This window comes from Poecilia mexicana, unplaced genomic scaffold (assembly GCF_051168715.1).
Source record: "Poecilia mexicana isolate PSO_F unplaced genomic scaffold, ASM5116871v1 scaffold_13, whole genome shotgun sequence".
NCBI classification, from domain to species: Eukaryota; Metazoa; Chordata; class Actinopteri; order Cyprinodontiformes; family Poeciliidae; genus Poecilia; species Poecilia mexicana.
Window position 1 is genome coordinate 12,349,478 of NW_028263382.1, and position 14,426 is coordinate 12,363,903.

At 36.0% G+C, this 14,426-nt stretch overlaps 1 protein-coding gene across 1 annotated transcript in view; it reads right to left on the minus strand.

Annotated features, from left to right (window-relative positions):
• b3glcta (beta 3-glucosyltransferase a) overlaps positions 1 to 14,426 on the minus strand; it is a 79,406-nt gene that overhangs the window by 21,841 nt on the left and 43,139 nt on the right. The window contains exons 4-9 of the mRNA XM_088011686.1: positions 11,851 to 11,960; positions 6,724 to 6,797; positions 6,032 to 6,143; positions 2,275 to 2,411; positions 2,108 to 2,171; positions 246 to 377 (exon numbers count right to left, since the gene is read on the minus strand). Coding sequence (XP_087867812.1) covers positions 246 to 377; positions 2,108 to 2,171; positions 2,275 to 2,411; positions 6,032 to 6,143; positions 6,724 to 6,797; positions 11,851 to 11,960 — 629 coding nt within the window. The remainder of the gene's footprint in view (positions 1 to 245; positions 378 to 2,107; positions 2,172 to 2,274; positions 2,412 to 6,031; positions 6,144 to 6,723; positions 6,798 to 11,850; positions 11,961 to 14,426) is intronic.

The following is a 14,426-nucleotide window of genomic DNA, read 5'->3' on the forward strand; positions in this document are numbered from 1 at the left end:
GCGGAAGTTGCTTAGCAACAGGGGGTGACTTCAATCTTGGCACAAAACTAAATTTAATTTAGTAAGACAAAATCCAAGACTTTTTACTTATAATGCCATATAAAAGCAAGGTTGAATCAATCCAATGTCCACCAGTAACAAACAGTACCCTACTCTTGATGTTTGGTGGTAATTTAATTTTTAACTTTTATTTCTTTTTTTTTTTTTTTTAGATCTTAGGACAGTTGAACAGAACAGATACTCACACACAGTGGAGGGTCTTTTCTTAGAGTGGTTGCACAATACTGAGCATTAGGAGAGCCCTCTGGCTCCGTGCACAATTCAGGGACAGCAGTGAGATGGGGGCCGTTCCCACCGTCCCAGATGTACAAAGCAATCTGAGAAGAGGAAAAAAAAAAAGATTTATTAAGGTTAATGACCTAAATTAATTATACATTAAAAACAACAACATGACATTCAGTATTGTTTTATAAATAAATTGTATTCAGACCAAAATTAAATTCAACAAATGTACAGAGTAAAAATAAATATCAGAAAGGTTGACAGAAGGACACGAGGGGAAAAAAAAGAGGCTGAAAAATAATCTGTGGCCCTATTAAAAGAAAAAAAGAAAAAAAAAACTGAATGCTACTAAGTTTTTAAGATGACTAAAATAAAACTGGATTGTCCAAAAGTAACCAGTCAGCTCTAAAGGCTGCAATGTTAGTGCACAAAACACTCTGATTGAAGTATCATCACATCAAGATCTAGATAATGTACAATTTCTAAAAGCTCTGATAGTTTAATTCATCTTTCTTTTATTAGCTCAGCTTGCAAATGAATCATAGTAGGTTCTTAAATCTTGTAGAACATTATGCAAATCAGCTCAGAAAGCTTTTATTGGCCAGTATTTTACTTCTGTGTATTCATTAGTATTTTGTGTTGCGATGATTTTTGTACCTTTTTCTCGTTTCTCTTAATTTATTTGGCTGTTTTTTTTTTATTATGTCTCTTTCAATTTATACCTCTAATAACTATACAACCATTCACAGTCCTTGAACAATAATCACATTTTGTCACATTACTTTCACAATCTTGGTTAGTCAGCACCAGGTAGTGTAGAACTGTGAAATGGAAAGAAAAAACCCACATGGTTTCAATAATAATAATAATAATAATAATAATAAACAATCCAAAAAGTGTAGCATTCATTTGTATTTGGTCTCCTTTACTTTGACGCCTAAATTAAATCCTGTGGTACCGACTGGATTTAATTTACTTCGAACTTCAGAAGTACGAAGCATGTACAGCCTTATCCCCTATGGTGTAGCAAACGTGGCAGTCACATGTTTTCAGCATATACAGGGAAGCTGGTGAGAGTTAAAGGCAAGACGGTTGAAGCCAAACGCAGGACAATCCTGGGCGAAACAAACTGTTAGAGGCTGTAAATAGTCTCAGACTGTGACCGATGTTCACCTTCCATCAGGACAACGACCCAGAACAAACTTCCAGAGTGTCGGAGTGACTCAGACTTAAATCAAATGAGATTTTTTGGAAAGAAATGAAAACTGATTCATGCATGCTCGCTCCCCATTCAATCTGACAGAGATGAGCTATTTTGAAAAGATGAATGAGCAAGAAAAAAAAAACATAATTACAAGCTGCAATGACAGTAAGAAGTAATGCAGTTGCATGTCTCAGACATAAAATAAGCCCATATGCCATTTCTAAACAAAAATAGTACTTAATGCCTTCCATATTTTTATTTTTTTCCATATCTAAGAAAAGCACAACACATTTTATTTAAATCTGCAGGAAAAAAAAACGCATGCCGTCTAAAATTCAACCACAGACTTCTGATAATGTCATGTTTACTCCACAAAATCCCACGATGCTTCCGTGACTGAATTTGGGTGATAAAAAAAGAGCCTCAAAGCCACACTATGATAATTCTCCAAAGTAACAAGATTTACTTCAAGGCTTAGATGGCTGCCATGCTTTTTCTCTTTCTGTGCAAATAGATTATACAGTAGCAGACCTGTACAGAGTTGAGTCTGAGAATTAAAAAAAACGTTTTAAAACACTGAAAAAGTCTGCAGGTAAATCTTCAACCCTTGTATCTTCTTACCTCATGTTTTAGGTCAATAGTGAAGTCAGATTTCAGTGGCTCATCTCTCACTTTGTTGGCAAGCCTAAAGAAAAAAAAAATCCAAATCATGAAAAGAAATACTCACTACAAAGCATTTTGTCTATTGACTCCTGTTTGATGTGAAATCTGTCAAATTTTTGACTCACCGAACAACTAGCGGCATGCTTAAGGCCCAAGCAGCAGCAAAGTCTGGATATTTAAAGATTGAGGGATTTTCTGCAAAGGCGTAGTGATGAATGATGGTCGACTCCTCATCATGCAGAGGCTTGCCGAGAAACCACTCCTGATAACGACAAATTCAAGGACATACAAATTTCATTATGCTAGAAGGAAATAATTCTTTTTTTCCACTGTTACCATTAATATGGTATAAAATTTAAAGCAACATTCCAGCTTCTGGCCCAATTAATCAGCGTTCATACCGCACTTGTCAGAAAATCTTTGAAATTATTTCCAGTGAGTAGGTTTGCATCTCATAGGAGAAATAACCTGCATTAGTAATAATGTCATATATTGCAGCTGATAAGATGCTGAGTGTAACGTTTGCTATCTCCAGAGAAAATAAATATCATTACAGTATTATCTGCTCCTGGATAATTATGCCTGATAAAAATATATGGCATTAAAGTCTTTAAAGGAGATGCTGTAAGCCCACCTATATTATTTATTACAAAAGCAACAAATGAAAGAGGAAAGAGTTTTTTTAATGGATTTAAATTAGTAGGCACTGCATGTCAACAAAATAATATTATGTCAGAACTGTCGACTTTGGAGATGTTTTATGAATTTATTTATTAGTTTTCAAGCAAAATGTCATGACAACTCTCTGAAGTGAAGTAGGTCATGGAACAAAATGTCAATTTAGCTCAAACTCTAAGCACCAAAATCATTCAACTGAATGGTGAAAGAATGTTTCGGCAAACATTTTCTAAGGGGAACCATTTGTGTTAGGGAACCTAATAACATCTGTGTGAAAGCAGCATTTTATAAAAGAATGGTACATTTCTTTTTCCTAAACTGTGCAGCAAAGATCAACAGGAACAAACATTTCATTTCTTAGGCGGGACAATTTGCACTTAGATAAGAAAAAACACCATAAATTACTTCAGAGAGTTTTAGTCAAAAGTCAGTTTCTCATGCTCAGCCAGAGGTGAAAAAACATGATGCCATGAACGTGAACCACATGGAAACGTTTGAGTATACATGTTTTAATGTATTTTAACTCAGTTTGGCATAATTACTACATGTCTCTGGTTATATTTGAAGAACCACATCTTTCAGAAAACAATGCATAAATTCATTTCTATTAAATGTTCCTTTTAAACTGGTTTGGTAGAAAACTGAATCTTTTTCTATTCTTCTGAGAGTGACTAATTTCCTTAAATATTCTGAGATGAAAACTTGGCTTGGCTTCTTCGACTCAAACTGACGCTGACCACACGGAGCTGGTAACACTTGAGAGAGAATATTTTAGCTGTAGGGCATGTTGTAATGAATCAAGTCATCGGGATGTTGTACTTTGTCTTCCCCTCCTCCTCAGGAGGAAGCTGTTAATATGCATACAATATTTACCATCTTTTCCTTGGAAGTAAAACACCAGGCAGGATTTGCACAAGACAGAAAAGGAGCAGAGCAATGCTAACCTCTGGATTTGGTGATGGAAATGAGTGATGATTAAATCCTGCTGGCTTCACATCAACGTGTAATTAGAACAAAAGGTATACTCTTGTTTCAGACAGTGTGCAACCAGCAATGAAAGTGCAAATAATTAAATGTTAATGGTACACATCAAACAAAAAATGTGCTCCAGTTATTTGGATTATCTCAGAAAAATCTCAAATAAGCAACTTAGAGGAGGGGCATCAGATGATTTATTACAGTGTCTTTGATGGCTTTTTGCATCATTAACTAATTTATTATCTGCCAACTTTATTAAGCAACATAGATTAATTTTTAAATGCAAGATTTAATTAGTGTTTAGATGGCATCTAAGACATTTAATTGAAGGGTTGATATAATTAGCTGGAGCTCTGTGGATTTTACCAGGCACAGATGAACTATGGTCATTGAGATGCTATATAAGGCTTTAATTAAGTATTTGCAGCCCTTAATTTTTTTCTACATTTTGTCAGGCTGCAACCACAAATCTTGCTTTTTTATTGTCAGACCTACACAAACTTCTTATTATTTCTAAAAATAAAGAAAAATGATTAATGGATTAAATTTTTCATTTTTACAAATAATCTGAAAATACGTCCTCCCTTCTTCTCAAACACTCTTAAATTAATATTTTCAGTGCAAAAAAAAAGGTATTTTATTTAAGAGTAGGAAGCAGAAATGCATTTTGCCACAGTCCATATGACAAACAAGTTAAAAAGAAAGCATTCTGGTCATATGGGACAAAATAAATTACTATGTTTTGTCTAGTACCAAGCGCTATATTTGTCAGAAAAGAAAGGAAATATTGAATCATTTCCTTCTGCATAAAAACACTTATTAGTCAAAGTTAGTAAGAAGGTGGAGTAACATATAAAAGATTTGAAAGTAGGTTGGACGACAATGACAGGAAACATGTAGCCAAAGAGCAATTTTCCAAGCAAAACCTTTCAAAAATCTCAAAGTGGTGAGACATACCCTAAAAGTCTTGGACATGTTATTACAGCAAAACTTTGTTAAGTTTTGGCTCAAAGGAACTGAATACAAATACACACGTGTAATATTCCTTCCACTTCACAAACATACACCACTTTGTGTTGGCCTATTGCATGCAGTCCCAATAGCATGCATTGAAGTTTGTGGCTATTTCGTGACAAAATATGAATAGATCATAAGGGTATGAATTAGAGATGTTAGGGTAAACTTTGTGCATCCATGCGTGGGTGCGCGTGTAGAAGATGTAAGTGCATCACAAGAGCAGCTGTGAAAAGAAGAGATTGGATCTACATCCATCGGTTTTTACGATCTATCATCTATCAAATTTGATCCACTTAGCGAGATACTCCACATCTATTTTATTTTTAGCATTATCCACTCAAATTTATGATTTAGGAGTTGACTCCTCCTATTGACATTTTCTAGCAAGGCTTTGAATGGGCACGATGGGGAGGATAAACAACTGCAAGAACAGCTGATGATGGAGGATTCAGCAACATACGAACCATCCAACTATACATTAGTGTGGTTAACCTTATTAATCACTTGAGACAAGGCCGTTCTGTAAATGTGGAGGTCTGCTAGTGAGCCAGCTTTACCTGCCTCAGGTTTGGATTGGTCTCCGGTGAGGCGCTACAATTTTTCTTTTCTTTTCACATCCTCTTTTCTAACACCTCCACTCATTTAGAGACAATTACACATGTCAGCACTTTATTTAAAAATAGCCAGTCTTACAGACGGGGGTGCTTTCAGCACCTCAACACATAATTCTCTGCCCAGCTGTAACGCACTATCATTACAGTTTGCCTAATTATAGAGATACTGGTTTAGCACTGAATGTGTTATAAGTTGTGATACAATAAGTTGTGAAAGAAAAGTCTTTGAAACACAAGTTTGTGTTCAGTTATTCATAAAATAGTACATGCATTTTGCCGTTGGTGTTAAAAACTTCTGCACTCTGGAAGGTTTTCATGTTCCAATAAGACTAATTATTTCTGTTCAATTTAAATCAGGTTTTATAAAACTGCCCTGCAATCATTAGATAAAACCTCTGTGAAATATTCTGTAGCTGCCTTAAGTTATTTATTATGTAATTAGCTGCATAATGTAATTTCTTTGCTTTGTCTTATAACCTATAACATACTCAATCATGTAAATAATTTTAAAAGTAAGTGAATCTCTGAATTGCAATGTAAAGCTTAAAACGTGTAACAGAATCATTTCTCGATTGGCATAATTAAACATGCTCACCTTATTTTTGGGAAATTTTGCCAGGACTTGAAGCAGAGTAACCATCTTCACATTTGTTTCCTCCTCAAGAAATACAATCCAGGATGAGTTTTTCCCAAAAGAGCGGGACAAACTGAACAGATAGAAAGAAGAAAAGAAAAAAAAGAAAAACAGGCTAATCAAAGCTGGAGCTGCATAATAAAGCAGCGATAAACAGAGCAGTGACATGCACAACGCAAACAGACAAAAAGCTGAGAAATAATCCAACTGGGGCTCCCTCTCAGCCAAATCAGATCAAGGCAGTCACAGTTTCATGCAAGAGGAAATAAAATCAAAAAAAGGGAACTGAGTTTACACAGTCAGGCTGCATCATGGTGTGATCTTACTTTAAAGCTCCAAGTGATGAATCTTTGTTATGAATAAGAACTAGAGAAGTTGCAAGATTCTTGTGAAGCAATGGAGAATTTTTATCCTGCTGTTAACACTGATGATTAACTGCACTAATAGGCCCATTTTAAAACCCACAAACAAATTAAAAATGAATTTATCATAATGTGAGGCCATCAATAACAATTACTGCGGGGCTTCGAAGCAAAATTATTAAACATGCAAGCCGAAAACCTTAATAGAATCTTAAAACTTTCCCAACGTCAGTGGAGTTGGGTGAGAGTGTGGTTTTTAAGTGATTATAAAATATGAACAGTGATACTTACTAAGGCAGAAGAGGAAGAATGCTCCAATCACCCTCATTGTCTGACAAAGTGTGAAGAAGCAACACCGCAGGTGGCTTTTGAAACACACAGAGAAACCAGAGAATTCATAATAACTCTGAAAAGCTCAAGACGAACTAACAAGAGACATGCAGAAACTGAAAGGCCAACAGTTTTATCAATACTCTAGTGAAGGTTTGCCAAGGTCTTTTATTTAAAATGTGCAACCCTGTGGTTTTTAATGTTTTTTCCTGCTTTAGAACTGAATTTATACTGTGTTTTTCTGGGCATATCAACCTCTCAAGCGTTAGTGTCAATATTTTCACAAGTATCATTTCCTGCTCTTCACAGCTATTGTTTTGTAGACCATTTATGAAAGCAGTGCATGCTCTGAGTGGAAAGACTGCTTGTGGGCATGTAGGAGTTATGAGATCAACAAAAGGAAGATGAATCTGCGAATCTATGAGGACAAGAAGTCTTCATCCAATTAGGTCGGGGTCACTGGCTACAAGCATACTGCAGAAAATAGAAATGGGAGCTATTTATTTTGTAGAAAGGATTTCCCCTGAGAAGAGTGTGCATGTAGCTATGTAATACATGCAATAAGTCCAGAAGGAGATTATCTCCAGTTGAATATTTTTCTCGTACTGTAATTTCTTTAATAACAACTCTTATTTACATTACTTATAGTGCCTGCAACACTGACTTGGATTCCTACCAAACTTAAAGAAAAACAAACCCACAGCAAGGAAAGTAAATGTGTTAAATAAATTAACTGAACGATTCTGAATATGAAACTTTAATTGAAAACATTGAGTAATATTGAGCACTGAATAGATTTATTTTACACAATTTCGAACCTCATGTTAATGAACTGAAAAGGAGAAATTATGTCAACAAAGCAAACCCTGTACAAATCAAATCTGTACCCACCTGAGATGAAAATAAAAAAAATAAATAAAGTGATTAAAAATGATCCCTGGAAAACAGGAGCCTGAAGAAGATTGACTGAAATAAAAACAAACAGCCAGACTGAGATGTTATGATTAAGAACTGCATTGTTCAGAGGGAATAATCACGATTTCAGATTTTCCTTAGTGATTTCTAACTAAAATTACATGATTTAACATATAGCTATTAGTTTTTCGCAAACATATAGTAAGTATCCGGTCACTAATTCTTGGGACCAAAATATCTGGTGCATTGTTAACCCTCAACCAGTCTGCTAATAGTCATCTAATGCTATTAGCATTTTGTTTGGATTTCTGTTTTCTTTAAACCCCAACATATGGAGTAAAAAAATATCTAATTTACTAAATGAATAATAAAATGATCTAAACTGTATTAATCAACAGAAGCGTAGCTCATTGATATATCTTTTCTTTCACTTAATTGCTAAACATACATGTTTGAAAACTATCTTTAACTGTGTATTATTCATGTTATGAAAACATATGAAGCATTATTTGCATGTACTATTCAGCATTTCATTTACTCCTTTTTGTTTTTGGGATGGACATTGAGTGATTAACAGCTCACTGTCGCAACATCTTGTCACTGAGCTCTGTTACCGTCTTGCTCTCATAACAAGGGGTGAACTTCTAAAACGGAGAAAGATCTGAAAACAAGAACAAGATGTTTCTAAAAAAAAAAAAATACAGAGCTCACAGTTGCCTGCAAATGAGAGGAATATGTTTGAGCACAATTTACAGACGGGAAATATATGCGAGGATTTTCAAAGCCAGCTTGTGCTGGCAGAGAAGGGAAAAGCAGCAAAGTCTGACCCTGTGGTTCATTACAACACGGTCCAGTCGTCAGACAGCAAGCCAGTACAAAGACTGACCCACTCTGTCTGACTGCCGCTCAGTTCAAACACCGAATCTGATGCAGCTGCTTACACTTGTTAATTAGTGTTAGTCAGGTATGTTTTGTATCAAATCCAATCATCTATATTAGCGAGTTAAATGATTATATAATATAATGGATCTCTAATGTCCATCTCTGCTAATCTTTAAGGATTATAAAGAAAGCAATGACGAAAGATGCAATACAAGGAGTGAAACATTTTGATAACCTTTAGATTTTTTTTTCTAAATTTTTTTGTTGACGTGGCTGTGACAAAGTGGCTACTCTCACCAACTCTATAAAAGCCAGCTGGGTGAGAATAAAGTTGCAATGAACAACAAACCAAGTGCTTTGCAATCAAGAAAATGAAGGTTAACAGAACCTTACTGGCTACAAAAAACAAACAAAAAATAAATAAATAAATAAATAAGTAAAAAAGGACGATTCGTTTTTGTTTAAATGATATTTTAGTTGCTTCTTGACTCTACAAATGGCTATGCTCCAACTGCTGCATTAAATGCATGTTAAAACAATCTTTTTCGCACCACTGATAAAAAAAAAAAATTACATTGCTTCATCTCATTCCCGCTCCCGGTCTGCGTCTCTGTGGATAACAACCTTGGCTAAATGACAAACATACTTCATAAATGTGATGTGAATTTTCCCAGAAGGCAGAATGTTGGACTGCAGAAACGCAGGAGGTGGGCAGACTCATACATATGTCTCTGTTTTTTTAAACAAGCAGCTATCACATTATCTTCATCTGCTATGGGCAAAAGAAACCCAGAGATATACATATTTATAGTTCTGAACAATTTCATGTCACTAATCAGTTAGTCTAATTATTTAACACGTTATTAATACCATCCTGACATTTTTCACATTTTGTGACAACAGTATAAGGCCGACTTTAATTATAGACAAAAGACAGCATCGTGATTTGGTTGTACAAATCCTATGATCTTGATTTTCTTTGTGACTGGTTAATTGCTGCCTGCAGCTTTTTTTTTTCTTTTTTCACAAGACGAGCAATTACAGATTTTCTTATTCCAGTAATCTCTCTGTTTTTCTGATTCACAACATGAATCTCAATATATTTTAAATGCATAATGCAAAACACCAAAATCCACAGGATGAGAATGTGTGAGTCTAACTCTTTTGATGCGCGAGAAGCACGACGTAAGACTTAAATAGCATTATCTGCAAAACTGCTTCGTGTCTTGGAAGCGGAGGAAGTCATGGACAGGTCAGTAGAATTTATAATCAGTTTAAGAAGAAAGGGAGGAGGATTTTATTAGAGTTTACATTTTATTTATCAATTCCAAGTCTGTGTGCACATATCTTCTTCTATGTTTGTGATATTTTTTTGAATATCTTCCTTTATTATCAACCTGTAGAATAAATTTTGATATTGCTAAATAAATCTGATGTACAAAGTGTGAATGCAATGCATCATATTACATTACACCATCATAAACAGCTTCATTGCCAAACTACCTCTGAATAAAAATAATTCAAATATTCAGGAACTTTTACACGATTTGTCACTTTATTGCCTAAAACAATAGTGCATTTAATTGGGATTTTATGTGACAGCAAAATGAAAGTACTGGATTAATAATGAAGCATTATTTTCGCAAATCCCAATCTTAAAAGTGTGAGATGGGTTTGTATTAGGGTCCTAAACTCTGAAAAACCTAAATAAAAGCTCAAATTATAGCACACATCTAAAGTGTAATAATAATAATAATAATAATAATAATAATAATAAAACACCATCTACCAAACCTGTAAGCACTATTCTGTTGACATAATTCTAAAAAGATGGGTCAATCAGGGCCACTTACTGCACTGGGATCTTTCCCCCAAAGAAATGTTTGGTGAAGATAGATACCCAAATCTCAATGTTTAACAAATGTTACTTTCCTTTTGTGAAACATACATCAGTAAGGCACTAAATATGTCCAGGTGAGCAACACTCACGGTTCGATTCACACAGCAATTAAACGATGCTAGAAGTTTGCAAATCTTAGTCTGCACATGTTTCTAATTCTGAATCTAGATGCAAAGGCAGATCTGTTCCCAAAATTGCATCACCAAGAAGAACGTCACTTTGTTGATGCGGTTTGTTAAAATGAGGCAAAACATGTCAGGATATTTAATCCTTTCTTCTGATGAAATCTGTCTGATATTTCAGCAACTAACTAAAGATTCAAATAAATTCTCTAAGCCAGGGGTCAGCAGCATTTGCAATTCGAAGAGGCATTTTAAAAATGATTCAATTTGTGAAGTCACACAAATGGTAACCTAGAACCTTTTGTCCTAAAATGAAATTTTGAATATTAAGAAATGAAAACACAAATAAAGATGGAAATTAAATTGCAATATTTTGAATATGAGCCAATACGAAGAAAAAAAAAACACAGATGGTAAGCAGGTTCCTCTTTAAAAGAAATATATTAAAGATATCAGAAGAAAAAATGACAAATGTTATGTCATTTACATCAAACTGCTAAATGAACCCAGTAAGGTCCATCAACATAATCATTAACGGGTAAATTATTTGAAACTTTAGCTGCTTCTGCTCCCTTTGTGTTTGTGGCTGAAGATAGAGATTATAAACAACAACAGGTGCAAAATGCTCACATTTGCCGGTCGTTATAGGTGGAGCTGCTACTGCCTGTATTTAAACCAAACTGCTTTGTGAATCCAGAAAGGAAGCAAATAGCATAATCAAAGCAAAGGAAGAAAAAAAAAATAGCCGATGGAACTGCTTTGTAAATTTCTCCCTCAGTGTTCCTAAAATGTGGAAATCATTTTAGGGCATTGCCATCATTTTACCTCTGCAGCACCATCAAGTGCAGCACATTCAGATGCAGTGTCCTCAGTCTCCTTTAGAGTGCTGCTCAAGATTTCCTAATTATATCAAATTATAAGTAACCACATGTCACAAAAAGCTAAAAGTGTTAAATATTTTACACTGCGCTTTCATATTTAAGCCTTAGATGTGCTTTACACGCAGGAGCTGTAGAGCATATAAATAATTCTCAATGCTAGCAGTATTTCTTTATGTTATCGCAGATGGAAAATTTATTTGTTTTCAGTGGAAATATATATGGTGTGTAAATATTTTTTTACAAACCACAGTTGGCAGCATGGGGCATAAACATTTAGATTCAGGGATGTGTTTATTTTTATCACATCAAAGGTTAATTTCAACACATTATAACGCTCTCTGTGCCGTTTTCCGTGCCAGACTAACTGTAACGGAGACTTCACTCTTACCTCTGTCAGATCATGCACCTGCTTCAGCAAGTCTGCTCTCCGCTCTTCCGCCTGCCTCACGTGGAAGGAGTTCCTTTGACTCTGGATGACAAACACCATCTCCCGCAGGTCTGGAGCAACACAAAGGACAGAGATGTGGGACGGCTGGCGTACTGTGAAAATGGATCATGGCAATCAATGACCTTCTGAAAGTAAGACAACACGAGAGTCGAAGCCTGAATAGCTGAGGTGACTTTGGCTAATCTCTGTTATTGGCCTGATGATAATAACCACAACTCCAAGAGCATAATTGACTTGGGAGAGAGTATGTAAATGCCACAGCAAAGACTGTTTTATTAAATAAAAGATTAGCAGTCAGATGGGGTGAGGTTCAGTAATACCCAAAAGGTTGACAAAGCCCAGCTGTCCACTTCTGCTGTAATTAAAGTGGTTTCAGCATCAGTAAAAGTCAGCCATGAAAATGAAATGTTTAGACTTTAAGGATAATAAAATCTGCTTATGAATTGATAATAAAGGCGGCTCTGACATCACGCCTGGATTCTATTTTTGTCATTGAATCAACTAGCTGCGGGTCGCCTCAGTGTGAAATATATTCGCAGGACTGTAAACAGAAAACGGCTCAGGGTGGAATCCTGTTATCTTCACAAACAAGTCCAGATAAACCCTGTAGCTCTCATGACAACAAGAAACAAAAACAAAAGACCAGAGGGAAGGGATAAAAAAAAAGTCTGTCATTTTGTCTTTGGCTCTGTGCAATTACATTGGACGACTCTTCAATCCCACAAGCTGTCCTTTATGTCAATTTAAAATCTGCAGACCCTGACAAAAATGAGTGCTACAACAAAAAAAAGCTGCACAGTAATTTAGAGCTCGGAGGTGGGGTGCAATATAAGGCCAGAAGAATAATGAAAACAGTCAGCGTGGTGAAAAATGACCCCACATACCTCAGCAAAATTCATTGGTTAGTTGAGTATTTTGCACAGCATATGGTCATAAAGTGTGTACAGTGTAATAAAGTTTAATTACCTTACAGAATGATCTCATTGTAGGCCACCAAATTTGATTACCAACATAATTCTAACATTTCAAAAGTTAAATAGGAACAGTGACTTGCAAAACTGATCACATCCCTTATACGTTTACAGAATTTATAATGTGCAAACTTCACTATATTTTGCAACTGTATTTTCACTGTATTTTGACTGTAACTGAACAAATAAATTCAAACCTATAAAGTGTAGCCTGCACTGAAATCCATGCACTTTACCCTGATGCACCTTAATAGGATGCAGCAATGCTAATCGCCAAGCACTTTGACACAACTGTAAGCATGGCGGACAGCCATGTTTGGGACGCCAAGAGATGTACGCCAGTCAGGGGAGCAACTCTGGAGGAGCCGCAGAGACTCAACCTTTAGATGGGAGGATGTAGTCGACATTAAATCAGGCCTTCATGCAACAGCCAAGAAACAGAAATCCATAAAAACCTCCTGCTTTTCGCAAGCCAAGAAGAGGACACAGCAATCATGTGGAAGAAGATGGCTTCAATATATTGTGATTATCAAGTTTTGCCACAGAATCTAAGCTGGATTGAGTTCTGGACTTTGACTGGACCGTTGTAACACATGACCATTCTTTGATCTACGCCATTCTACTGTAACTCTGCCTGTTGCTTAGGGTCATTATGTTGGAAGTTGAACCTCTACTCCACCCTCAACCTCCAACAGGTTTTCTTCAGGGATTTAATTTATTCTATCCATCTTGACATCAACTCTTAACAGTTCCCATGCCCCTACTGATAAACGGCATCCCAGCAGTCATGATGCTAGCGGACCTGTTAAACAGTGGGGATGTGTGTTCAGGATGATAAGCACAGTTGATTTTCCCTCACAACATTTGTTAAATTGACTAAAACTGTTCAATTTTGGCCTTATTTAAGAATTATTTTGTGTTAGGTGCCAAAGCACCTAGGATACAGATGGTCTAAAATGCATGTGGAAGAACTGACAGTGCAAGGATTAACAATGGCAAGATGAGATGGATTAGCTCTACTTCAATTACTTGTCCCCCTAACACTACAGGTTCAGTTATCAGAGGCCAAGGTTACAGACAGATAAGTCACAGTATGGTATCTATGCTAGATCTTTTTTAAATATATATTAAAAGACAGGTAGGACTATAACTCCCTTATCTAGCTAATGACAAATATCGTCTTGAGCCTTGAGGTCTGGCGAGGCGAGAAATTACTCTCTAAATCTCTGCATGTCCATCTCCAAAACACATCCAGTCTCAAGAGTTGATGTCAGCGAGAACACCACCACGCCACCTCTAAACGTCCTTCTGCAGTTGGTGCTAAATGAGTGAGTGTGTGTGAGCGTGTGTGTGCATTGAACTAGTCCTAAAGCAGCCATTCTTGAGATCCCAGGTGGGGCATCAACCTCCTGATACTCCACTGTACAGCAACAGCAGATAAAAGACACTGAAGGCAAAATCAGATAAGCAGTTTGCCAATTTCTCATTGTGTAGATAATGCATACGTTGTGTCAAAGCAAAGGAGAAGGAGAGGCAAAAAAAAGA